Genomic DNA, 26,800 nt, shown 5'->3' with positions numbered 1-26,800 from the left:
AGGGTCCTGGGATCGAGCCCTATGATGGGCCCTGCGCTCAGCAGGGTGTCTGCTTGGGATTTTCTCCCTCTCCTTCTGCCCCTCCCCCTGCTTGCTCTCTCTCCTTTATCTCTCAAATGAATAAACAAATCTTTAAAACAAAAACAAAAAACAGGAGCCCTAGGAAGCTCTGCATCAGAAGCCCCTAGGAAATGCCTAACCCTGGTTGGGCTCCTTAGAGGGAGACCAGGCCATCTGAAGCTGCACCGTGTCCCTGACCCAGGATATTGTCACTGCCTTCAACATCTCCCTCCCAACCCAGCCTGCAGCCTAAGGGATGCCAGGGTCAACCTGCCAGCCTCTCAGTCTCATAGGGAAGCTGGTTGTCACGTATTGCCCAGTTATAGTTGGTTTACACTCGCAACTAACCAGTAATACTGCATCCAGATCGCAAGCAGGTCAGTGGCCCGTCTCTGGTGACTCCCGCAGCTCGGGTTTCCTTCCCGCAGGTCTTGATAGGGGCTAGTTTGGCACCGTCGATGTGGCCAGGTCTTAGCGCCAGGTTTAAGATTTCTGCGTACAGCCGTCCTAGTAGGCAGTGCCAAGAGAGGGGGTGTGTTCTGAGGGCTTGGAAGGAAGTTTCTTCCCATGCAAAGCATGTTCCTTGATCACTTGGAGCTGGTCATGTGGAGTGGATCTGTGCCAGTCAGCACCAGGAGAATGCCTATGAAGGGGAGAGCCTGTAGACCCTGTGATAGTTCAAGGGTCTGTGTTTTCATTGTTTCTCTTTGCTTCCTCATGGCTGGGTATTACCTAAACACTGGCCGAGGACCTACTCTGTGCCGGCTACTCTCCTAGTGCTGCTGGTACTCTGTGCCTGCTACTCCCAATGCTGGCGAGTAGGATACAAAGATGGAACCTTTATTTCCGCTCTCTGTATCGGTGGAAAGTTGAGTTGGTGACAAGAATGGAGAGTTAGGGGAGGGGGAACTGGAAGTAGGGACACAAGTGTTAACTTGGAAAAATTTTTAGACAGTTTATTAAAGTATTTGTAGTAGATATATATCTAGATATGGGGCTTGTCTGGCTGCGTGGTCCATGCAGGAGACCTTTGCAGGCTTCCCAAATGGCTTTTGTCTGGACCCTCAGCATTATCATTGAACCTGTGTAGGATAGACTTCTCTTACTGTATTACACCAAGGTTTCTGGTAGAGCTACTCCCTCAGCCACACAGATAATTCTTATCCCCTTGCCCCTGAGTCCTCCAACTTCCCATTTGGGAAGAGTAGAGTTTTATGAGCCTGTATTTCTTCTATCATGAACTGGCTACTAACCCCATCTCTGCCCATTTCCCCTGTCAAGTTCACCTTGGGGCACATCTTTCCTCCAGGATCTGTTCCCTGCCAGGAACCAACAGGGAGCTTTAAAAGCTTACATTTCTTATTCTTCTTTTTTTTGCTTTTCCCCATTCAACACCTAGTCTGGTGCTGAATACTTACATCCTATGCTGTGAATATGTGTGTGAATGGATTGGTCAGAATTCCAAATTTGAGTTGCAGGAAAATTCTTTTGTTGTAAATCGTACGTGGCTTACCAGGAGGAAAGGTACTGACAAGGACTTGGCAATCCTGAGATTGTCTTTGGAATGACATCTGCCTTACCAAGTGTTGACTTGTTCTGTTACAGACCAGGATGATGGGGTTTCCCTTTTGCCTACTATTTCAACAAAGTTCACTGCATTGAAGGCCCATCTCAAGGCAATATATATTTTTAAAATTTCAGAGTAATGTTGCTAGGCTGAATTATCACTTCCTCTAATCTTAGCCTCTGGTACACCCTATTATTTTCAGTGTTTGTTATGTTCCCATCCGACTCCTTCCAGTTGCCTCAAGGATGGGCAAGAATCACGTCTTAACATTTCTGTGTCTAAGTATGGATTCACAGTGCCTGTCACTGGCACATAGTTAGTATGTACTCGGGAGATGTTTATGTACTCAAGAAGTGTTCTCAAGAGAAATGTACTCAAGAAGTGATCAGATGAATAGATAACTTGAGTTATGAAAGTTCTTAAGGGCATTCCAGATGGCAGAGGGATATGCCTGGCAGAGGGAGCGTGAGGGAGAATGAGGAGTCCAAGGGACAGAAGGGAGATTGGCTGTATCCAGAAGTCACAGTAGTTTCCTCAGGAAACACTACCAGATATTATTGGATGTGGGGGAAATAGCCTAGGCTACAGTTGGCACACTGGGTGCTCACTGTGTGCACGGCTAATACAGTGGATAGGAAAAATTAAAATGACATGATTCTTCATAGTCTAGGTGGAGAGATAATATATAAGCACAAAATAACTAAAAAATACAAATCAGCTCAGGATTAAGTATAGGAGTCTTTAGGTTGGGGAGAGGAAGAACAAAACCTCCTGTGCACCCAATCCTGTATAATACAGAGGTAGGAGCCATAGGCACACACACAAACATGACTTCTTCAGTCTGCACATCCTTTCAAGACAGGTGTCTTCATCTCCAGTTTACAGGCGAGGAAACTGGGATCTAGGGGCAAGGTCACTTATGCAAAATCACACAGCTAGTCAATGTCATGCCGAGATTTGCATTTGTGGTCAGGGAAGAGACCTAATCTGTATTACGGAGGTTAAATAAACTATGGGTGGGCAGAGGGAGGAGGATACCAGTTTGCAGAGGCCCTGCCCTGTAGCTCTGAGGGGGTTGTCCATCACACACACACACACACACAAACACACACCCCACATCCTGGATGACATGCTGTTGAATGCGGAGTTTACCTGACTACCAACAGAGAGAGGCATGGAAGAAACCTTCTACAACACAGTCATACCCACATCCCATGGACTACAGAGGCTGTTTGTCCTCATGCACCAGCCAGCTGTCCATCTCACAGAACTAACTTTTGCGACACTGGTCGCACAGAGAAAACCATCTTTGAAGGCACTCTCCCTCACAGGGGCAGTACCTGGGAGCCTCCTATAACTTGTGACTGTATTCCCTTCAGGCATTTTCCAGTGCTTTGTTCCTCCTCTCCCTCATCCTTGTCATTTATGAAGTCCTTTAAAGGGATAATTGTGCCAAAGAAAGACTCAGAGAATGAGAAATAAGAAAAAGCTAAGAAAATACAGCCTCAAGCCTACTTGGAGCTGGTTTTCCAGTGTGGAGGCTTGATTAATAGTGTGGGGACTGAACCTGGCTTTTACATCTTTATGAAGAGTGAAGAAAGCATTATGGCAGGTGTTCCTCATAGGCTGTGTCACATGTGTGGGGAAGAGACCGAGGGCTTGCCAGCCCACTGGTGCTTACGGGGTGCTCCCACCAAGTACCCCTCAGTGGCTGCCCAGGAGCAAACCCTGGCAGTGGAAAGCCCTATCTCCAGTGGTAAGACTTGGTGATCTTTGCTTCGGTGAAGGAGGCTTATATAAAAGCTTCCATTGGCCTACCCATTCCTCTTCCCGGCTGGATATCCGTTCAGCATGGTGGAGTAAGTTATGGGTGTATTATACACGAGTAAGCACTAGTATGCCTCACAAGAGAGGACTCTACACCTTAAAAATTAGACTACTCTACAGCTATAGAAGCGATAGGGCTGGCCTTGAGGCTCCTTGGAGATCCCCTTCAGAGTTAAGATTTACTACGGTCAGATTGGGTCATAGACTTCTACAATTACAGGAAATTATGTAAACTTATTTATTGTTTATTAAATGTGTAAACCACTTAAAAGATTTATAAAATTGAGCCTCTTTGCATGGTAACTAACAACCTGTACCTGACTTCTTTAAGTCTTAAGCTGTTGTGTTCCCTTCACTATTGGACTGTTGTCATCGACGTTTCATTATAATTTCATAGTCTACTTTTAGCATTATTTAGCATTGAAATAATAATATGTAATATTGTATGTTGGGCTTTATAGTTTACAAAACACTTCGACAGACTTTCTCTCTGCTATTTTTGATGGCTCTGTGACCTTCCTTGGAACCCATCTCTAACAGTTGAAAGTTCTGTTTCTTTTTATTTTGTATTTTACTTATTTTTATTTTTTTTATTTTTGTTTTGTTTTAAGATTCTGTTTCTCAGCTGAGTTCTGCTCAAGTGTGAGAAACCATAGCAGTGAACGTGAACTAGTTTTAGGCTTATCACCATTTCCTGTTTAGGCAGGTAAGATCTGCTAAAGGAAAGAACAGCTGCCAGACGGCCAGGTGTGCTAGTTCATGGCCTAGAAGGGGCAGCTGTTGGTTGGACTTTGCCCATGTGTTCAGGATTTTATTTGATCTTCTGGGTGTACTCATGAGTGCACTGCTGTGGGTGGAAGCATTAGGATCAGAGACGGCTTGAAAGTTGTTGTACTGAAGAATCTTTCCAAAGGTCCTTGCAGCTGTTAGGCAGCTCTCTGGAAACAGGTGGGGTCAGTTTGTGAAGCAGTAGCTGTGAGTTCGTGCCTAATAAATGGACTGTCCCGGGATCTGAGAGGGTGGCTCCCTGGGTCACCTCTTGTACTATGAATGGAAAAGGAGATATGACAGAAAGAGCCCTTTCTAGTCCTATCTGGGGTGACTGCTGGCGATTTGGATTTCCTCCTTGATCTTGAGGCCCTCTCAATATGAATGACTTGTATGATGGGGAAGATAGTGGTCTTTGAACTCTTGGTTGATACACTCTTGACCTTGGTTAGATACCATCTTGACTTCTGGAAAGAACTGTCCTAGACTACTATTCTATTGATTCTCCTCTCCACACACAAAAAGTGTCTTTAAGATCTTTTTTACTTTACATGCTTGAATTTGAAGGTCATCTCCTTTGTTGTGAAAAAATCACCATTTTCCCAGTGGTGTGTGCCAGATGTGTGGGTTAAAGCAGGAAGACTAGCCGTTCTGGGTTCTAGCCCTAGGTTTTTTGCTGATTCACGGAGGCCTTTAATTTCTCTTTACCACTTTTTCTAGTGCTGCAAAATAAGAGAGGGGAGTTCATGAACATTTATGTGCTACTGGGGGATTTTTCCGTGCAAGTGAAAATTATTATTGATGCAACCACAGGACTTGCTGCCAGCTTCAAGGGGTGCATTTTACTTTCTCTGGAAAGAGGCCAGCAGTAATGATAGAAACACAGCGCATTTGACTTTGACCTTACTTTTGACAGCCGTTCCCTTGCAATCCTTAAAAACACATTCCACCATTTAAGAGAACAGCAGCAAGCCTTCAGCAAAGCCTCTGGTCTATGCATGCCTTTGTAGATCTTTGGGATCGTGGTGAGAAAACCCTATTCCTCAGTGGCTTCCTGGTAGCTTGGCATTTTAGAGGTATCTGGAAAGAAAGGTGGCAGAAAAGCAGCATAACCCGCTAGACAAGTCTTGTATAAACAGAGGAAGTCCAGTAAGGCTCCTGGTCTGGGATTGCCACGCTCAAAGAAACCAATTGTAGTGTGCACAAAGGCACAAGTCACTAAGGCCCAGAGAACTCCCAGGAGGCCTGCACGTAGGCAGGACCGGAAGTTCTCACCAAAGACCGAAGGTCTATCGCAGTCCCAGGCTCTAAGCTGCGTTCAGTGACTGTGGACTCTTCAGTGAGGTAGCTGTTGTTGCCTGAACTGGTCATGTGGTTGAGTGGACAGTTGCTCCAGCCTTGCTCTCCCGTCACCCCGTTTTCTCAATCCTTTAGAATCATCCTCCAGGTGTAGACAGTGGCAGTGGCTGCTGTCTTCACTGAGGAATGTGAGTGAAGTGAGCTCAATTTGATTTCCCCCTTTTGCTTGGATGGTACAACCATCAGCCCATTAAAGTGGAAGTGGAAGGAGAGAAAGCCCTTCCCCTGGGCCCCTGGACCCTCAGAGGGCTGCTGTTTCCCCTTCCCTAGAACATTACTTTATCTTGTGCACATCATGCTTCTAGGACATCGCAGAAGGTAGGAGAATGTGCCTTTCCCAAATACGTGTCCAGGCAGGGAAACCTGTCGACATGCTCCCAGGGGTAACCCCCTCCTTGGCTCACATCCTTTCTGCCCTCTGTAGGCTGAGCACCTCCAGTGTGACCCAGAAACGGTGACAGTGAGACAGCCTTCTGTGGCACTACTCTTAGGGAATGGGAAGTGCTGCCCGGGAGAAATATTTGGGTGTGAAGTTTTATGTTAGGGTGCCTCTCCTCCACTGTGCTGAGGACAGTCAGAAATAAGTCCAAAAAGGCAATTTTTGATCTTTTGGATGCTGTGCTAGATAAAATAAAAATATATTCTCCCCATTCGGCAACTAGCACAGTGTTTAACAGCAACACATTGTTTTTTTTTAAGATTTTATTTATTTATACGAGAGAGAGAGAGAGAGAGAGCAGAAGCGAGGGGAGGGGCAGAGGGAGAGGGAGACTCAGACTCCCTGCTGAGCAGGGAGCCCAGTGCAGGACTCCATCCCAGGACACCCAGGATCATGACCTGAGCTGAAGGCAGACGTTTAACCAACGGAGCCACCCAGGCGCCGCACAACAACACATTTTTGATTGAAAACATCACTAGATGGTTGAATGAATGGGTGCTACTTAAGTGTGAGAACTGATCTTTTCTGATCAGATGGTTTTCTGCTTACCTCAGATTACATGTCACAAGAATTTAGGATGCTTACAGGGGAAAATGAGTGCTGTTTGCTTCTCCAGAATATTTCTCTATGAAAGCAAGCACTTGCTGAACTTTAGAAGCCTTTGGAGGTTTTTGAAATTCCCCACTGTTATTCTGAAGAAGAGAAGAGAGAACAACTTTTTTTTTTCCTACCCTCTTGGCTGATAAGGAAAAGCGAATTTCAGAAAAACATGGGACGGAACAGGAAGTGTTCAGAGGTTTAGTCATACTTGTTAGGTATGAAAAAGCCCCACTGCATTCTCATATTGTTTCTTTTATGGACTTAACACTTCCTACTTTGAGAATACCTTCCTCCCCAAGGGCTCAAAGCCCTTTATAGTCATTAATCTTCATCCTGCTTCTTTTCTTAAAAACTGGAAATGTTAGCAACCGTTTTGCGAGTGTCGTATGAGCTACAACTTCCAGCTAAGTGCGTTTTCTCTGTCCAGTCCGATAGTTCTGTTGAGAATGTGGCCTACAGCAGGCAGTCAGGGGACCCGTTTGTCCTGGTTTCCATGGGACTTTCCTCATTTCGGTGGCCAAATCCCACATCCCAGCAGCCCCCTCAGCCCCAAGGAAACCAGGATAGTTGGTCATCCAAGAAGGTGACCCGTGCAGGTAGCCCTGAATGAAAAGAAATCCTTCCACCACCCTTACCTTCAGCCTTGGTCAGCTGCCTGAGAAATGACCCAGACAAGAGTCTATGAGTGACACAGAGCAGACCTTTCAGGCCCCTTGATGGAAGAGGATTTAAGGCACACAGTCATGGAACTAGGGAAATTCGAGATGAGTAGGGACAGCTTTGTGTCTACGAAGTAAAACTTCTGGTTTCTTGGGGTTTTTTTTTTGGCTTTGTTTTTTTTCTCTTATTGGTCTACCCTTTCGCTCCTTCTGACAGTACGTGGTGAAAAGCGAAAACAAGAACTGATAACTACCTAATTTCTGAAACAAGAAGTGTGATTTCAAATACTTCTGTTGGTCTCAGATTTTTTCATCTGAAAAATGAGGATGCTGGTCTTGATGGCTGGGGCCCCTCTCTGCTCAAACTCACCATGAGGAAAGAAGTAGGAAGTAGGGGAGGGCAGCGAGAAAATGGACTCCCTCCCCTTGAATCAGCTCTGCTCCCATTTTCGTTTAAGTATGAACCTTTTGACACATTTAGGGTGTTTCCACCCGTCATTTCCCACCTCGGCTTTTCCTACCATCTTAGGCTGTGTTGCTTGTATGCGCTGCTTTGTCTGAGCCAGGGATGGCGTGGGCGGGCGGCTGCCATGGTTCTCCAGGCGCACCTGATACACAGACAGCCTTTCCTCTTTCTGCCCCTGAAGGACCTAGAACAAGCCTTGCTCTTTGACACCCTGCCAGCGGGCCTTAGCCCCTTCCCCCGGCTCTCAGGATGTGCTCTCTTCTATTTAAATTGTCCAACTCCAGGTGTACAATCTTCACGTGAAACACTAGAACTTGCAAACACTTTCCAGTGTATTTTTTACTGCCTTTCATGAGCCCGCCATGCCACTTTCCTTCACTCCTCATCTCGGGGAGGAGATGTAAAGGGATGACAGCTTTCGAATCTAGCATACGTTGGTTTGAATTCTAGCACCATTGGTTGCATGTCATTGGCAAGCTCAGTCTTTAAGCTTGGTGCGACTGGATTTCTTCATTTATAAAACCAGGAGGTTTTATAATATATCAGTGTTGTCACATAGAAGGCACCGAATATATATATATATATATATATATATATATATATATATTTTTTTTTTTTTTTTTTTTAATTAGAGAGAAAGCACACAAGCAAGCGGAGAGGCAGGCAGAGGCAGAGAGAGAGGTAGGCTCCCTGCGGAGCAGGGAGCCCGATGTGGGACTAGATCCCAGGACTCTGGGATCATGACCTGAGCCGAAGGCAGCGGCTTAACCAACTGAGCCACCCAGGTGTCCCAGGCACCGAATATATTTTAATGACCTCTTAGCCCTCTACTTTCTCTTCACCCTCTCCTGTGTACCATGCTCCCTGTCATGTCACCTTGTTTTCATTCTTTGCCCTCTGTTAATTTCAGAGATTACAGGAAAGGTGTTCCAGGTAAAGGAGAGTAAGTACGCTAACTAAATAATTATACCAGGCTGTTCCTCCTGACAACTCGTACTAGGCCACGCTGCCCCTGAATGCTGATGGAAGCAGCTGGGGAAAAGGTGTCATTTGCGAAGGACCAGTCACCTCAGCATAAGAAATGGAATGTGTGCATTATTGGGCCCCCTGCGTACCACCACTCGCATGCTCGATGACACTGAGAAGTTGATCTGTAAATGTAGGTAAAGCTGACTGTCCTGTGGCAGACAGCTGAAAACCTCCCTTGAGCAGATCCCTGGATGTTTTAGCTGTTGTCGCTAACATGTTCATCAGAAGAATCAAATGCATCAGGGCCCCTGGGTGCCTCAGTTGGTTAAGTGTCTGCCTTCGGCTCAGGTCATGGTCCCGGGGTCCCAGGATCAAGCCCCGAATTGGGCTCCTCGCTCAGTGGGAAGCTTGCTTCTCCCTCTCCTTCTATCTCCTAGCCCTGGTGGTGTGTGCGTGCTCTCTCTCTCAAATAAATAAATGAAATCTTTTTTTAAAAAAAAAAAAGAGTCAAGGAGCACCTGGGTGGCTTGGTCGTTAAGCGTCTGCCTTCAGCTCAGGTCATGATCCCAGGGTCCTGGGATCAAGCGCCACATTGGGCTCTCTGCTCAGCAGGAAGCCTACTTCTCCGTTTCCCACTTCCCCTACTTATATTCCCTCTCTTTTGCTGTCTGTCTCTCTGTCAGATAAACTAAATAAAATCATTAAAAAAACAAATCAAATGCATATTTTCCCTTTGAGTAGAGCATAGAAAATCTTGTTACAGAAATTACCCGAAATCTCTCTCTGGGACTGTCTCCCGAATCCAGGACGATGGATGACCCGATCCCTCTAGGACATGCAGACCTGGTGGTGGACACTTCTGTTGCAGCATCTTTATAGCAACTGACTCTTTTGATTTCCATTTTCCTGTCATTTTTTTCCCCCGTTTTTTTTTTTTTCCCTTGCTTAAAAACAGATGATTTGCAAAGGCACATGAAAGTGACTTAATTCCTTTAATAGATAATCGTTTTCCAGGAGCATTGTATCTTTTATCATACAGTCCTTGATGTAATTATGTGATAATTAAGTGTAATCATGTGATATCATGAGCCTACCACAGATGGAGCTGCCAAGCCATCTCAGAAATGACCATGTCCGTATGTCTGTATGTCTCTAAGATCTACCACAATTTCGGTATGTGTACGCTTGTCATTGATATTTATTATGCTTTTCATGTGCTGGGTCCTGTGCTAGGTTCTGGTGTCTTGTGTCCTTCAGTCCTCACAGCTTTTTGAGGTAGAGCCAGTGTTATTACCCCATTTTGTAGGTGAAGCAACTGAGGCTTGTGGAGTTTAAGTAACTTGCATAATGTTGTACAAAGGACTTACCTCTTAGTGAAATCAGAATTTTTAACATTATGCAAGTATGGGACATTGTTGAATCCCAGTTTTTTAGTCTTTAAAATGGGGGTTAAAATGTCACATTTAATTTGATTGCTGGGAAATTTAAGTGAAATAGTAAATGTGCCTGCTAGGTAAGAGTTGACAAATATTTTTCCTTTGTCCTTAAGTTTTATTTTTTTCCTCCTCTAGACTTTAAGATCTTTAAAAAGAATATTAATTGGTTTTTTTTTTTTTTTTTTTTTTTTTACTCATCTCCGTGTTCTCAACACCTAGCAGTATCAGGCAGGTATTCACTGAATCAAAAATCGTTGAGGCAAGTCTTCAGATCATTCACTCATTCCTTCATTAGTTGCATATGTACAGGATGTCAGGCTCTGGGTTTGGGATCGTAGAGTCAACAGCACAAACAGAGTCTGCCGCCACTTTTTTAAGTCTTTGTGAGAGAGGAACATCATGTAGATAATAGAGTAATGGACAACCTTGGTCTTTGAGGTGAGATTTAAATTTTGGAAATAGCCAAAATTACTTTGCTTCAAGTCCAATGAGTACGTGAAACTGTTTTTGGTTGGATACAAAGAATAGCAATATATCATTATAACTTGGTTCTGGAAGTCCTAAAGGAGGTATTTCTAAAGTATTTGGGGGGAAGGATGGCATCACTGATGTAAGTATAACCACATTAAAAAGGTCTGTCTCATGAGGCAGCAGAGTTGATGTGATGGGACCATAGTATGGGTAAGGTGTTCCAGGAGCTTGGAACCACCTGGAATAAGGCCTAAAAACAAGTCAGATAGCTGGATGATTGGGCAGTGAGTATGCCTCCTGGAGAGAAGTAAGAGGAGATGAGGGAGTGTTGACAGCCCGTAGCAAGATTCTTAGGTAGATAGTTGGACTTAAAAGTTTATCAGTAAGTCACTAGGTGGCCCTATGGGAGAACACAAGACAAAAGATGAGTTTGTTTTGGCACCAAGAAGTGCTCTTGGTGAGATTATCTAATGAGGCTCACTTAATTCATCTATCCATCCATCCATCCATCCATCCATCCATCCAACAGTGAGAACCTATTGCCAGCCCACAGGTAGTGTTCTAGGTGCAAGGGAACAGACCAGGCAAGTCCCTGCTCCCGTGGAGTTTTCTGCTAATGACAACCTTCCCTCCTGGGTGAGTGGGAGGGGAGGGTCTGGGGCTCTAATGTGCTGTTGGGGGTCTAAGAAGCAGGTGAAGGTGAGGTAGGCCTCCAATATGGATATAGACACAGGAAAATGGAAGTCCAAGCTCCCACAAACCATCATCCTGGAAACAAGAAACTGTGAAGTCCATACCCAGATCCAGACTCAAGGGCAGATCTGCTGTGGAGGGCAAGTATGCACAGATTGGGGGGCTTGGCCTGAGACAGGAGGAGAGGTAGGACAGGAAGCCCTGAATGGGCAGTTGAGCCCATGGAGGGGAGGGAACTGGTTTAAGCTCTGAGTTGCGATGATCGAGCTGAAAACCTACACTCAACTATAAGAAGTTGTCTTAGCATCTTTATTGAGCTGGAAGGTGATCGACAGCTGTGTTTTTATTTAGGTGTGAAGACACTCCAGGTCACATGCAGCTTTTCACCTTACCCCGTGTGTCCCACAGTTCAGGTGTAACACACCCAAGGCAAGCCTCTGAAAATGAGGCTGATTTCTTTTTCTGGTCTCAACAAGGAAAACGCTGCCTGTTCTTCTCTTCCTAGTGATCTGTTGTGCACACATGAAATGCTACAAGACATGTGAGTTTTTTGTTGGCTCTTGTTGACCAGGGAGGCAACATTAGTCTTTGAACCTAGCTCTGAAAGTAGTGGAAACCGCTCCACGAGGAGAACATGACATGGTCTGCGTGGCCTTTTTCGTGTATTTTAACTCAGTTGATCTACTCAAAACCTCATCAGTCAGTCAGCACAATTGTCTCCATTTTGTAGCTGAGGACACTGAGATGCACATCTGCCCTCCCTTCTTTTTTGCAGTTTTGGTCGTTCTGGTGGGAAGAAACAGCGTGCGGGGAATATCGAGTGTTTGTTCAGGCGGATGCTCGTGTTGTTCTTCAGTCTTGTGAGGAAAGGAAGGCACGTACAGACGGCTGGAGTCAGTAGAAGTGTAAATGTAAGTTGCGTTAGAACCGTAAGGTTAGACTTAGGTAAGAGATGGGGTGTGTGCGGTAGGGATGCAAGGATGTCCTTCTGGCAGAGCATCAGTCCCAGGCCAGGGCACCCGTGTTTCTTTTCAGTTGCTGCTTTCCCTGCTGCAGGATGTCAGCCAGGTAGGTTCATGTGGGTTTGACCCCAGCTTGTTCTCCAGGAACTTAGAATCCTATCGTTTACTCTGTATAGGGCTTTACTTCCACCTTAGTTCTGTTTTCTCTTGACTAGATGCATCGTTTCTCTGATGAGTGCAAAGTGTCTTCTGAGCAGTTAAAACCTCTATTTTATGGTTCAGAACTGTAGATGGGAGAAGTAATTAGTATTAAACAGAGTACCCAAATTGCAGGGGGGTTATATTTCTAGGCATCGCCTAGAAAGATTGTGGCCAAGTTCAAGGATGTCCAAATGAGGGAATGCTGCAGTGCACGGTGATCATTTGTACTGGGGAGGAGAGCTGAAGCTGCAAAGTGGTGTTGTGAATGAACTTGTTTTTCAGCTCCCAGTGAAGTTTGTTAGGTAGTTACAGAGAATGAGCAAGAGAGAGCGAGAGAGGGAGATTGATATTGATAAGAAGAAGAAAGTAAAAGACTTCTCTTGATGGAGTCCGAACTCCTCTGTGTTCTTTCTGCTGAGTGGGCTCATCATCATTGAGTATTGGTGCAGGAGATACCTCTGTCCCCTTTGTCCTTCTCTGTAAATGTTTTCCAGTTTAGAGGACTCTAATGACTGACCATTGCAATTGGAGAAATGCAAGAAGAGGAGCATAGGCCATCTGTAGTCATTGTCTACTGAGATTCATGATGTTTCAGAAAGGATGTGGGATAACATCACACCTAGTGACCTCCGCTCATTCCTGTGGGGTGCTCACTGTCCCAGTACCTAACCCACAATACGCAGTAGCTATATATGGAAATGGCTAGTGCAACAGAGAAGCTGAATTCTTATTTCATTTTAATTAATTTTAATTTAAAAATGTACTTGATTTTTCTTAAAAAATCTTTTAAAGTGTGTTTGGAACAGCTTGGGTATGTGAATTTACCTTTTCAACTGTAAATTTTGTGAACTCTGAATACAGATCGAGTATTTCCAGTGAAAATTTGGTATCTGATTTGAGCTGTCAACTAGACACTAGATTCCAAAGACCTACTATGGGAAAAAAGAATGTATCTCAATAAATGTATTGATTTGCATTTCAAAAGACTATTTTGGATACATTGGATTAAATGTAACACGTTACTTAATTTTATCTGTCCCTTTTTGTTAACGTGACTAGTACAAATTGTTAAAATTACACGTGTAGCTTGTACTTTATTTCCGCTGGGCAGCCTTGGTCTAGATAATGTCCTAATGGGACCCTTTGGAAGTATTATCAGGCCTTCTTTAGGGAAAGTTGCTAGACTTCCAAAGTTATAGACATATTTTCTCCATTGTGTTGCTATGCTTTTTTTATATGGATGGGCTTATGACAACTGACAGTTGGAAAACGGGTCTTAGTAAGTTAATTGAGAGGATAGCTTTGCTTAATCAGAATGATTTTCAAATGCATTTTCACTGCATTCAGAAAACATTGATCCTCATGCCAACAAAGAACCCCATTAGTGCTTTGTCATTCGCGTCTGTCTCAGCCCCTGCTCCTTTTCTTCCTGGTTAGAACCCCGTGCACCCGCAGTGCAGAAACCTTGGTGATGATCAGCATAGATTTGATTTGCTTGTGGCAAGGAACAGAAATGCAACTAAAGGGGAATTTCATAGAAGTAAAGGAAATAGTAGCCTTTTGCTAGCTCGTGTTTAAACCCTCCCAACGCCAAGTGGTTTTCAGAGTTCCTTCTTTCAACTTTTTGGTTAAACTTTCCAGATCTTCCTATTTCCAGATTTGGGCTGTTGGCAGCTCCGTGTTGGAGTTGTTGTTGACGCGTGAGGCTTGACGGGCGGTGGTACTGCAGTGTGCTTTCTCACAGCTTGGGTTGCAAGTTGCTTTCTAAAGATGCAAAGGGAATTACCATCCGCTGTAGTAGTTTCAACACCTGACTGGATTTCAGATGCTAAAGTCACATTCTTGTCATGATTCTCTCGCTGTCGCAGAATTGTATTTTGCTTAAGGGAAGAGGAGATAAAACAATAATAACATCAAGATTGCTTGGAAACTTGAAAATTTTGTTTTAGAGGAAGACCTTAAGTTTTCCGTGGTGTTTTTCAAGAGTGTTGTATTTGGTTTTGTTCTTAAATCAAGGAATGAATAAATAACTCAGTGAGGTTCTTGAGTAAGCCTCCCTTTCCCTTGCAGGCCACTTTGCACCCAGATTTTATCATGATGACCAAGAGTTTAAAAGGCATTCTAGGGGCGCCTGGGTGGCTCAGTGGGTTAAAGCCTCTGCCTTCAGCTCAGGTCATGATCCCAGGGTCCTGGGATCGAGCCCCGCATCGGGCTCTCTGCTCAGCAGGGAGCCTGCTTCCCTCTCTCTCTGTCTCTGCCTACCTCTCTGCCTACTTGTGGCCTCTGTCTGTCAAATAAATAAATTTAAAAAAAAAATCTTTAAAAAAAAAAAATAAAAGGCATTCTAGGCAGAAGGTAACTCTGTAGAAAGATGACATCTTTGAGTTTAGGACTGCTAACTTCTTCCAGAGCAGTTATGTGATTCATTCGAGAATCTTGTTAACCCTTCCACCTCAATCCCTACATCTGTCAACTAGGGTTTGTACTAGCTGCGGTGACGTGACTCTTAGGGGTGTTAGGAGGATATAACAGCCTGTAATTGAAGGGCTTTTGGTAATTGAAGAGTATCTTCGTAAAGAGCTTTAGCAGGCTCAAGATTTCTACTAATTTAGGGTTCTAAGATTTTATTTATTTTTTTTTTTAATTTTTTTTTTTTTCAGCATAACAGTATTCATTATTTTTGCACCACACCCAGTGCTCCATACAATCCGTGCCCTCTACAATACCCACCACCTGGTGCCCCCAACCTCCCACCCCTTCAAAATTCTCAGATCGTTTTTCAGAGTCCATAGTCTCTCATGGTTCACCTCCCCTTCCAATTTCCCTCAACTCCCTTCTCCTCTCCATCTCCCCTTGTCCTCCATGCTATTAAGAAGTCGGCTGCTCAAGCGATTTCTTCAAATTATAATTGGTGATAGTTTGTGTACAAAAATAAAGACCTAACCACTATTGTGTACAAAAATAAAGACCTAACCACTAGTAGCAAGGTTACTTTGGGGGGAAGATGGGGTCCACTCACCCCTTTAGAGTGGCACAAATGCAGCCCTGACTGCCATCATGGAGACCATGCCCCTCACTTGGGGAAAAGAGGCTCCCCATTCTCCAAGCTATTTGATGCACATTCATTCTTGAGCAAGAAGTGGGTCTGGGGTCTGGGCACGTAAAGACAGACTTTACTCTGCAGGCCAGAAGTGGAATGGGTTTTCATTCCTTCTTGCTTTTCCTTCATTAACCTTGTCTTGCTCCTCCTGCATACTTTAAGTGTCGTTGGTGCTGAGAACACAGGCTCTTTGTGGAGCTCCAGAAAATGAAGCCAAACAGCCTTCCTGATGGTGGGTTTAGAGGGAAACTCCAGAGGCAGTTGGGAGAGAAGAGGAACCAGCGTGGGCACACCTGTCTGGGGCCCTGGTTCCCATGTAGGTTGGGTAGTCATCAGTCAGGAACTTCCTGAATTGTACTGATAATCTCCATTTTATAGTTAAAGGCAGAACAGTAGAAACTTACTCAGGAGGGAAGGACAATTAGCAGATTGGTTAATAAGATTTCTCTTTTTTAAAAGATTTTATTTATTTATTTGAGAGAGACAGCTAGAATGAGCAGGTGAGAGGGACAGAGGCAGAGGGAGAAGCAGGCTCCCTGTAGAGTAGAGAGCCTGTTGCAGGACCAATCCCAGGACTCTGGGACCATGACCTGAGCTGAAGGCAGATGCTTAACTAACTGAGCCACTCAGGTGCCCCAGAATTTTTTTTTTCCTTCTTAAAGCTTCTCCATATAATTCTCCTATGCAGCCAAGGTTTAGAATGCCTGATGTAGAACGTGTGTTTCCTCAATTGTTAACTGATCCTGAGTCCCTGAAGCATATGGAAATTCAGACATATTTTTCATATACTGTGGAGCCCTAATAGCTTTAATGAAGGCATGGATCTTATTAAAATAAATTGTTAGTCTGAACAACTGGGCTACAAGAGTGTAGCACAGGACTTTCCTTATTTCAAGCTGTTTAATATTCTGATAATCACTGCTGTCATCTCTGACACACAGAAATCCGTTGTCAGAAACAAAACTCCTTGGTCTTTCTAACCATGACCACGGCGAAGCAGAAGATGCCTTTTCTGAGTTCCTGTCAGAAATCTCATGTCTAAGAACCAGGGAATTTTTAAGGTTTTTTGATAAGCATGGGTAGCAGAGGTAGAAGATACTTGCCATGAGGGTTATTACTTCTGGAAAAGTGTTTCTGAAAGAGGAAACACAGGTGTGTGACACACCGTAATCAGTATTCAGGGTTGTTTATATGTTACTTTTTAAAGGTGTAGAGGCAGGAGGGGGATGGGAGATCAATTCAGTCCTAATTCCTCAGTCAGTTCTAGAGTGAGGTCATGTCAATCTTGTTGTCTTGGTTTTAATTAAGTTCTTGTGTTACCATTTAAGGCAGGTTTAATTCTTAAAGCATACACAAAAAGTAGTGCTTTATTTGGGACTTCTCAAATTCCCTGTCATAATAAAGCCTTGCATTTATAGAGAGCCTTTGTTTTAAGAAACTCATAATATTTTACAAGCTTCATCTCATTTATCCTTGAAATAATGTTCTGTGACAGTAAAGGTTGGGTATGGGTATGCCAGTCTCTCAGACAGCAACGCTGAGGAGAGGTTGACTTCTTTCTTTTATGCTGCTTTTTAAGTATGGTGCTCTTATGTCATTCTGTTGAGATTATTTTGGAGGTAAACATTTTCCAGAGATATAAATCTTTTCCAGATCTAATTTGCGCTTGTTACTCTAGGTATAGTTGACAGGGCCTTTTCTATTTATATTTATGTCTCCGCCTGAGGCAGCCCGGGAATTATCTGATCTGTGGAGAGCAAGGGAATTTGTTCAGTCTGACCATGGTAGGGGCTGGGACCCCAGCCTCCTGCCTTACAGACTGAGCCGTGGTGGGGTGTGGGTGCCTCCTGGTTTGCTGGAAAGGGACCAGATCCAACAAGGAAGTTGTTGGACTTCATTTATTCAACGTTTCTCTGGATTACTGTCATCTCAGTGAGAATGTAAATCTTGCTCTTGTATCCAGTCTTTAAAACCTAATGTTTCTGAGGGTAAAAAAAGGCTTTTTCATTTTTAAGAAGGTCTGAGTTGCCCCCCACCCCCACCCTTCAGCAGACAGCTGGGGTTGTGGGTTCAGGCCATAGCTTCTCTCTCTCTCTCTTTCTCTCTCTTCCTTTTACGAGATTTCCAAGATCCAGCCGTTCAAGAAAGAAGTGGAGATGAGCAAAGCCCAGAGTGGTGCTCCGACACAGAGAAGAAAGCTGCCTAGGGGAACAGTGAAGGGTTTATGAGGCACAAGGCAGCAGGTGGGAGGGGAGGAGGGACAAACGGTTAACACGCAAGTTTGAAGCCACAACCTGTGCATTAACCGCGTATTCTGCCTCTGGGCTCTGCACAAGTCTGACCTGCCATCTTTCTTGGCCCAGGTCTTCAGGTCCCATGACCAGAGGGGACTGGGCTCCCATCCCAGGGGCACCATGAGGGCTCTGAGAGAGCGGTCACATGGCAAGTGGAACATGGCTGGAAGGTATCTCTCCTTTGGGGGGAGGAATTGCGAAGCCCTACCTAATGGCGCCCTTGATACAACTAAATAGCAGCTCTCTCAGTTCATTACCCATTAGCCCCAGGCAGGGACATTGCATCTTGGCTAATTGTAATAGCCAAATCATTAAGGGGAAATGGCATTAATGGAGGAGAAAGCAGCTAATCAGGAGCCGAACTTGGCCACTTCGTTGTGCCCAGGATATAAGCTGCTGTGAATTTAAGTACCTGTTTCTTTCGCTGTTAGAATTAGTTAGGAAGAAAGGATTTAGTGATCCTCTTTTCAAAAGGTGAATCCAAAACTGGGCATTTCCCGGTAAATCCAGCAGCAAGACTTGATTTTTCGCAGAGATCACACCTGCTGGTTGTGTAGAAATGAAGTCACACTACTTTTCTTACATTGGATCAACCCAGTGTCAGTAGGACCTGCCCCTTTGTGGGGTTTCCAGGAGTGATGATGTACATTGGTGAGCTCACCTAATTTCCGCACAGAGCGAAAGCCGTCACCTCCATCATGGCAAGGACTGGGGGCGGGGGGCAGTCGGGGGGCCACGGAGTGCACGCGTTTAATTTTCCCATCCAGGTCAAAAGCCTGCCACCTCACCTGCATCAGCTCTGGGTTCCAGCCAAGTGAGCCGAGCATCCTTTAAGCGTAGACCTCCCTGGAAACCACAACCTGGCATGCGTAGGAATCACAGCTTGAGCTACTGCTTATGATTCATGTCAGAAATACTTAAGAAATTCAGGGGAAAAAAAGGGAAAGAAATTCATACCATCTCAGGGTTGGAAAGGATCTTAATTAAAATGTTTTAAATTGGAACAATAAAGAAATCTATGTGAGGTTTTTTTTTGTTGTTGTTTTTTGTTTTTGCTTTGGTGCTTGTCTTAAAGGGGTGGCTCCTAGTTCTAGACACTAGTGCTGTTTCTAATAATATTTGGCAGAACCCTTGAATCCTGTGAGGGGACTTGGGGAGTTCTGATGGAGAGAGGAGGGGACTGTGGTGGTCAGGCTTTGTCTAGGTCTGTTCTGCCCACACTGTAATTAATAAGCTCTGACTCACCAGGGCACATAAGATCATAGAGGACAGCATCTTGGAGTCCTAAGGCATCTTCCAGTTCTCCTTGAGTTCCTTCTCAGTGCAGGAACCCTTTGTGCAGTCACCTTCAAGCCTTGGCTCCACCTGGCTTGAGGGGGAACAATACGCCCTGTACATATGTCTAGCACACAGGTGTATGTGGCTGGCCCTTCCCTCGGAGATGCTGCGGGGAAGCCCTATCTCTGCCTCGTGCTAGTCCTTCCCATAGTTGAAGACCTCTAGAAGGACCCTTTAAATCCTTTCTTCCCTACAGGCCACATGGATCCCTAGCGCCTTTATCCGTTCCTCATGTGAGAGAATGGAGTCTGTCTCTTCAGACTGTTGGAGAAGCATCATGGGACTGTGGCCACTCCGGTTTCTGGAGATAGACTCAGCTCCTTCTTGGTATTCTCACCCTAGGATGAATAAATGTTGACAGGGCCTTTCCTCCTCACCACTCCTGTGCGTCCCACCTGTTCCTTTAGATTTGCTGCTTACTAGATAAGTGGAAAGCAGTTGAGTAAGGGAAATGTGTTTTGTTGTTGCTAAAGAAAATCTTAGAGATAGAAGTAACATCCTTTTACTCAAAAATGACCTCAGGTGAGATTTCAAAGCCATCATATGCACAAGTAATCTGCAAAAGCCCTGGTGGCCCTGTAGATTGTGTCCCACAGGTAATACCCGGATGAATCCTAATGGCTCCCTCTGCTCAGAGGCCTGAGAACTTCTCTCTTCTCTCTCTCTCTCTTCTTCTTTCGTCCCTCCCTCAGCTAAATGCATTTACTCCCTCCATCTGTGCTCCCACTAGGATAAGTAACAGGCTTCAGAAAGCCAGCACCCTGGCTTAGGTGGCTCTGTGGCGTGACCCTCGGGAGCCCCACATGATCCTGTGAGGAGTAAGGGCACAAAGCGATGGAATCTTCCAGAGCTGCAATGACTCCTATGACCTTGGACTTCTCTCTGCAATGACTCATGACTTTGGACTTCTGTCTGCGATGACTCTTACGACCTTGGATTTCTGTCTGCAATGACTCTTACGACCTCGGGATTCTCTCTGGGGGTTCCAGAAGGTCTTACAACCTTCTCTCTGGGGATTCCCCGTAAGTTGTAGAGCTACCACAGATGGGCTGGTGCTACTTAAATGTCGTATCTTATTTCTTCTCTTTATACCAGCCGTACTCTCTCATGAGCTGGAGACTTCAACAGGATCACTGAACCGCTGCGATCTCCAGGACAGGTTCCTTGTGTGGAATGGAGATGATCGTGCCTTCCTGGCAGGGTTATTATGAGTCTAAAATAGAGGCTTCATGGCAAGCACATTCCAAGTTTTTTCCTGAGTGTTAGCTCCCCTTCCTGATGGTTCCAGTGACTGTATCTTCCAACTAAGATTGGTACATATGTTCTGAGGGGTGTAAGTATTTATTATGAGGGCCCAAGTATATGTATGGGTAAAGTGGTACAGACTTTTAAATATTGGGACTGTTTTGGAAATTTGAGGACTTGACAGTGGCAGAATTTATGATGCCTAGTACTACAGGTGTTGGCTGCTAGCGGATGCCTGATGAATGCCGAAGTATTCATAACAACCACGGAGGAATAAAACACCCTCGTGATCTTCTACAGCAGTGTTTGACTATGGGGCCCATTGCTCACGCCTCTTTTTATTCACTTTGCTGTGCACAGAGAACAGAGTTCTGGGCAAAGGGAAGACTTAAGATGCTGTGACTAGGGGCACCTGAGTGGCTCAGTGAGTTAAGCCTCTGCCTTCGGCTCAGGTCATGGTCTCAGGGTCCTGGGATCAAGCTCTGTATCGGGCGCTCTGCTCAGCAGGGAGCCGGCTTCCCCCCTCTCTCTGCCTGCCTCTCTCCCTACTTGTGATCTCTGTCTGTCAAATAAATAAATAAAATCTTAAAAAAAGAGAGATGCTGTAACTAATTGTGTCTGATTGACAGACATGATATGCTGTCTTCTGATTTTAGGCCGGGAAGGTGAGGAAGGGGGCTATTTCCATTGTAAATATACAGGAATCTGCATATTTCAGGTCCTGAACCCATCTGCTCAGATGTCCAAAGCAAGAGCCTTTCGTAGACCCATGAAGCTGGGCTCCTAGGAAGATCTCTCCATCAGTGTGTATGTGGTTTGTTGGAGACACCACACCCCGTTCCAAGGGCTGAATGGGTATCTGGGCAACAAGAACAGAGCCACAGGGACTAGGAGTGCAGCTCCACGTATCCTTATTTGCAAGGGTATCCCTACTGTTTTCCCCCACGGAATGACTGCAAGCATGTTAAAAGCCAAAGACCCATTGGGCTGTACAAATCCAGCGACCCAGCGCCCAGAGAGATGTTTCTCTCAGGAAAGGAGCTAGACACTAGGAGGAGGGCTTGCTCGGGTCACTGGGATAGATGTCTCTCAGAGCCTCCAAGAGACTCTCCTTCAGAGCTCTGAAGTGGATCCCCAAGTAGATCCTAGACCCTAAGGCATACTGCTTCCTTCTGGAGAAAGGCCAAAGCCGCCGTGGCCTGTGCTGTGGGTACAGTGTGTATATAGCAAAGCAGACTGGTGTTTGCATCTTTCCCCAAGTTCTCCAACCTGATCTTGCTACCTTTGGGGGTGAACAAAATATTCAACAGTTTTTCAAGTGCAAGAAATTGGCGCTCGAGAGTGTGTTAGTTCAGGTTCTTGTGCACGTCTGTTTGCATCCACTGAATCAAAAACCTCGAAAACTGTGCCGCTCCAGTTTCTGTCTTGCTCAGTTTTGGGGTGACATATGGATTTCGCTGGTTAATGAAAACTTGTTTAATAAAAGCTCTAGCTACCCCCTTGCATCATTTTGCAGCCAGAAGAGTGGACTTAAATAATTGTGCATTCCAACTTCAGTTTATCAAAGCTCAGTAAGTCACTTCCTACAGGAGACATGTCTTCTCTTCTGTCTGTAGAAGACAAACTGTGGTGTCAAGCATCATCTTTCCCCGGCAGCTCTCCTGAAAACCTGCAGGGTGAAAAAGAGCTCTTTCTCTCCAAAGCTTGAGTGTTACCAGCGTGCCCACTGCACCTCGGGCCCTGCTGTTTGCCATCTTGGCGGAGGTGTCAGTTTCAGTGCAGCAAAGAGGCACCACTAAGTGTAGCAGGATTCAAGGGCACCTGTAGAGTTTTTACCCTAATTCCCTGAGAGATGGTCTCCCTGTCTGTTTTCGTGGCACTCTTCCTTCTCAGGACTGTACATGGGCCTCAGAAACCATCCTTGGGGTCATCTGGCATTCCGAGTCGGGCTGGGGGCTATTTTGGGAAAAACAGTGCCTAAATCCAGGACACCTGCGCTTTAGAGGAATGTTTAAAATGACCTGTAAACCATCTTTTTGTAAGTACAACCAGACTTTGCTTCTGTGTCTCTCAGTTCCAGAAATGCTTTATCTTTATTTCCAGGAAGTTAATATTTAATTAGCGACAGGCTCTAAGTGTCTCAACCCTTCAGCCTCTTTAAAGAACTAATGGTGTAAAAACAAATGTGTAAATGTACCAGGGGGATCCCGGTGATTTATAGAGGCTCTGTATTGAATAATTTTGAAAAGGGAAGATGTTTTTGGTAATAAGAATATTCATTTTTTGACTCTTCTATTCTGTGATATGTAACCATGGGGTGGGGAGGAGGGGAGAGGAAAATACCATTTTTCTACGGAGCATAAAATCTTTAAGCTCATTTTATGTGCTAGTCACAGGCTCCTAAGCACTTGATTTAAAAATGAGCAGAATCCAATGGGTACCCTTCACTGGCCCTTCATGGTTTGGGGGAGGAAGGAGGACAGGGAATAAACCTCATTTTGGTTCAGGTAATTCAATGCTTGCAGCCACTCTACTTTGTCTTCCATTTAAAGTAAAAAAAAAAAAAAGAAAAAGAAAAAAAAAAGAAAGAAAAGCAAAGCAAAGCTTTCTATAATGGTTAGTGAAATTTACATTTCATCCCTTGCCTAAAACTATTTTTAGCCTTATTTTCTCTTTTCAGAGCTTTGTGCTGCTCCCTGCCCCCACCACCTTAGATATTACAATTGGTCTCAGAAATGGCAATGCTTCGCTTTTGTTCTGTAGGTTGGTTTGATAGGTTGTGTCTGCAAATTTGAGAGAAGCACATTTTATTTTATTATTTTATTTTACTTTTTTAGCATCTAAACAATAACGTAACCACATCACGGCCTTTTCAGTCACACCGTTGACCTCTGCCGGCAGTTTATTCCCCTACAACACTTGAATGCATTAATATCGCTGTCTGTAGCATTTTAATTTAATTAGAGCAGTGGTTATAATACTCTTGGGAAAGTCGTTATTCCCTTTGTATTGTTAAAATAAAACACCTCTGGTTTTCATCTGACTGACAATTTGCTTTTGAGGTGAATGAGCTGTAAGCGGGTGCTCCCACTTCCCTTTGCTGGGGATTGGACCCCAGAAGCAGTTGTGAGGATAAAGAGGTTCCCTTCATTTGAGAAATTGGATGTTGCCCTCCTTGAGCCTCTCTGTCTAGATGTTTCCATCTGTTATAGTGTTTGTTTCCTATTTCTAATTGCTGATAGTCTGTTAAGTGCCTGGTTATAGGAATAGATGAAACAATGTGAACTGTGTGAGTCTCCGTAGAAATTAACAAAAAAGAGACAAAGGGAGATAAGGCTGCGGTGTGGGATTCCCGGGCGTGTGTTTTGTTCCGTTTAGGAAAGGAGCCCATGTCCTGCATGGTGTCCTTTCTGTGATCCCCCGAATGCTCACCTGGCTGCTGAACCGGGGTCAGGATAGGTGTGTAATGGCTGCTAGCATATTGCTCAAGGTCCTAGAAGTGCATTTAGCTTTTCCCACTCTTAGACAAGGCACCCCCCCTCTTCTGCTGCTACTGACAAATCTCTTCATGGAACCTTTAAAAAAGAGCTTCCCATCCCAAGCTTATGGTGTTGCATGGAATGTTGCTGAGTAGAAACTGTCTTCCAGAACAAGAATCTAGAATCTGTCTCAATCTAGAATTGTTTGGACATGAGGGTGAAATGGAGAGGGGGGATCCTCCTGAGAAAGGACAGTGAAATGAAGGGACAGTGGTGATAATTTAGCAAGTCAGAATATATACGTTTTAAAGGTGATACCTAGCTTGACTCTTACCAGTAGGCTAGAGGTAGATTTTCCAGGAAACAAAGTAAAATCCGTTTGGGGGGCTGGGTTTCTTCCATTTTTGTCCTCGATGGACTTGGTGAGGGGCGAGGGAGCTGGGATGACGAGGCCTGTCCCAGGGACTAGTTGCAGGATCTGGTGAGTCTCTCCTTGCTTTAAGAGACAGTCATCATATTATGAAATGCCACATCTTTTTTTCTCGCACTTGTGCCATGCCATTTGAAAACTCTTTGGCTGCACTATGTTTTCTTCATCAACAGTTTCACTTCTGCAAAAACCCTAACAAAACAAAGCTATTTCTGGGAATAAAGTTAACGGCAGATAAGATATCTAGACATATATTGGGACTGGTTTTTTTTTTTTTTTCCCCTCTCTTTTCGAGAGTTGAAGTGTGTGGAGAATTTGTTAAACTAGAAAAACAGACTGTGTTTAGAATGCTTAAAAAGCCCATTTCACTTTGAAAAACCCCTAAACAGATTTTGTATGTTTCCCATAGGTGTGTTGATGTCTTTGCCTTTTTCACCCCAAAAACCTCAAGCCAAACACCAAAAAGTATAACTCCTCCTTAAGCCAGAGGTGCTCAAAATATGTGTGATTGATAAAATTCCAGAAAAATGAAGTTGAAGTTTTGCCCCTGGGCGACCTTTCACTGGCCATCTTGATTGATACAGCAATGAAATCTAGGATGTGTGCGTCTGCCTTTAATTAAGAAATTCATGAGGAGAGTTTAGGATGTATGTTTAAACGGAAATATTCCAAATGCCCTAGCTGCTGGCAGAGGATGCCTCAGGGAAGGTCTAGCAATTCCATTCGGAAATTACAGAAATATGTATATATTCATTTAAAATCGAAACTTCCTACCACAACCACCAAACTTTCCAGGCTCTGAGCAGAAGAGAAGCTTTAATTTGGTTATAGAGCCACGGGGACTCCCCTGCTTCCCTTTGCACATTTGATGAAATATAAAATGTTAGAGAACCATCTTTCCAAAACATAAACACCCCCTTTGCTTTATTTTAATCATCTGCGATTTTTCTTTTGCTCTTGCTTCTTGTATTCATAATGGCATCTTACTGGTCTTTTTCCCCCAATTAATTTTTGGCCCTTGTATGTCCCACTTTACTTTGCCCAGCTGAACCACAGAAAGAATGGAAGTTCCGTTTATTTATGTATAGACTTTAAGTCAAAGTAATTGATCTAAGATGCAAATTGCACTGCTCTTCTCGCTAAACATAATAGTTGGTTCCTTGCCATTATTTGCTGTGTTTTAACTTAAAGCCTGGTAATAATCCTTCCCATCCCTTCCAGTTGTTTTAATTGCTCCAACAAACACTATCTGTTTGAATTTAAACAGTGTATCTGCAGAAGTAAGTCCCCCTCCCCCCTCTCCTTGTCAGTTGAGTCAGGATCTTCAGTGAAGCAGTACTTGCCTTTAAATGCAGAGTGTTCTTGAAGGAGCTCTGAAAAGAAGGAAGGGAAGTATCAATTCTGAGTTGGAGAATGAAGGGACAAGAGATGCCATTACTGTTGCAGATAATTCCCTGCTATGAAGGAAGAAATTAAACTGGGTTTTTTTGGTTTATAATGAGGTAGGTGGACCAGAGAAGAATCTTGCTTGTAGATTTATGAACTAAATGTAGAACTTACAAGCCGTCACTTTGAGCTCACCTCTCATCGGGTCTGCGTACAGCATCATATTTGTATTAGAAGCTGGGGATGTTGCCAGAGAAGAGGAAACGTGGTTTTAATGTAGGGTGACATTAACTATGGGACTTGGACAAGTAATTTTTGAGAGCATAGTCTTTAAAGCCGTTCTCTTGGATATGCTGTTTCATTTCCTCCACCTCGTTTCTCCTCTGCACTTGAACAAATCACTAGTGTGGAGAGGGGGAAATGGACACCTCTTGACCCCAGTCTGAAGGAGAAGCCCTGTGTTCAGCCTTTCCAGAGCCTTGTTAGAAATCCCAAATGCTGGAGCTCTGAAAGACAACTAAGTATATGGAGTGGCTGGAGAAGGGCGAGAGGGATTGCTGTGGAGCCTGGGCCACCCCCTCCTCAAATGCCCCCTTTGCTCCCCTCCCCTCCTTGTTTTCACACCCAAGTCAGTTCCAAGCCTTCATTGTCTTCTTCCCCCTCCTCTCTTCCTGCCCTTCTTTTTAACAGCAGGAACGAATTTCATATACACCTCCCGAGAGCCCGGTGCCGAGTTACACTTCCTCGACTCCGCTTCATGTTCCAGTGCCCCGAGCGCTCAGGATGGAGGACGACTCGATCCGCCTGCCTGCGCACCTGCGTGAGTGTCTGTCGGCGCGTGCGCGGGGGTGGGAGGACGGATGCCCAATGCCACCGCCAGAAGGATGGACTGACTGACAGGGGAAGGACTGACTGTGCGACTGTGGGGGGGCGGGGGCGTGGGGCTTGGGGCTGGAGAGGGGCAAGCTCTGAGACTGTCACTTGGGGTCCACTTTGCGAAGCTGCTTTGCAGCCCATCAAAAAGCTTGAAACTCCTGTCCCCTGTTGCCGC

At 44.7% G+C, this 26,800-nt stretch overlaps 1 protein-coding gene across 3 annotated transcripts in view; it reads left to right on the top strand.

Annotated features, from left to right (window-relative positions):
- The window catches only part of ETV6 (ETS variant transcription factor 6), a 235,346-nt gene that overhangs the window by 65,853 nt on the left and 142,693 nt on the right, over nt 1–26,800 (top strand). Inside the window, exons 2-3 of one of the 3 annotated variants that reach the window (XM_047743284.1) lie at nt 12,090–12,225; nt 26,440–26,569. In XM_047743284.1, coding sequence (XP_047599240.1) covers nt 12,151–12,225; nt 26,440–26,569 — 205 coding nt within the window. In that variant the 5' untranslated portion in view covers nt 12,090–12,150. The remainder of the gene's footprint in view (nt 1–12,089; nt 12,226–26,439; nt 26,570–26,800) is intronic. The other 2 variants (XM_047743286.1, XM_047743285.1) reach the window with 2 other exon arrangements.

Source organism: Lutra lutra, chromosome 8 (assembly GCF_902655055.1).
Source record: "Lutra lutra chromosome 8, mLutLut1.2, whole genome shotgun sequence".
Lineage (NCBI taxonomy): Eukaryota > Metazoa > Chordata > Mammalia > Carnivora > Mustelidae > Lutra > Lutra lutra.
The sequence above is the reverse complement of the archived record's forward strand: the minus strand, read 5'-3'. Positions and strand labels throughout refer to the sequence as shown.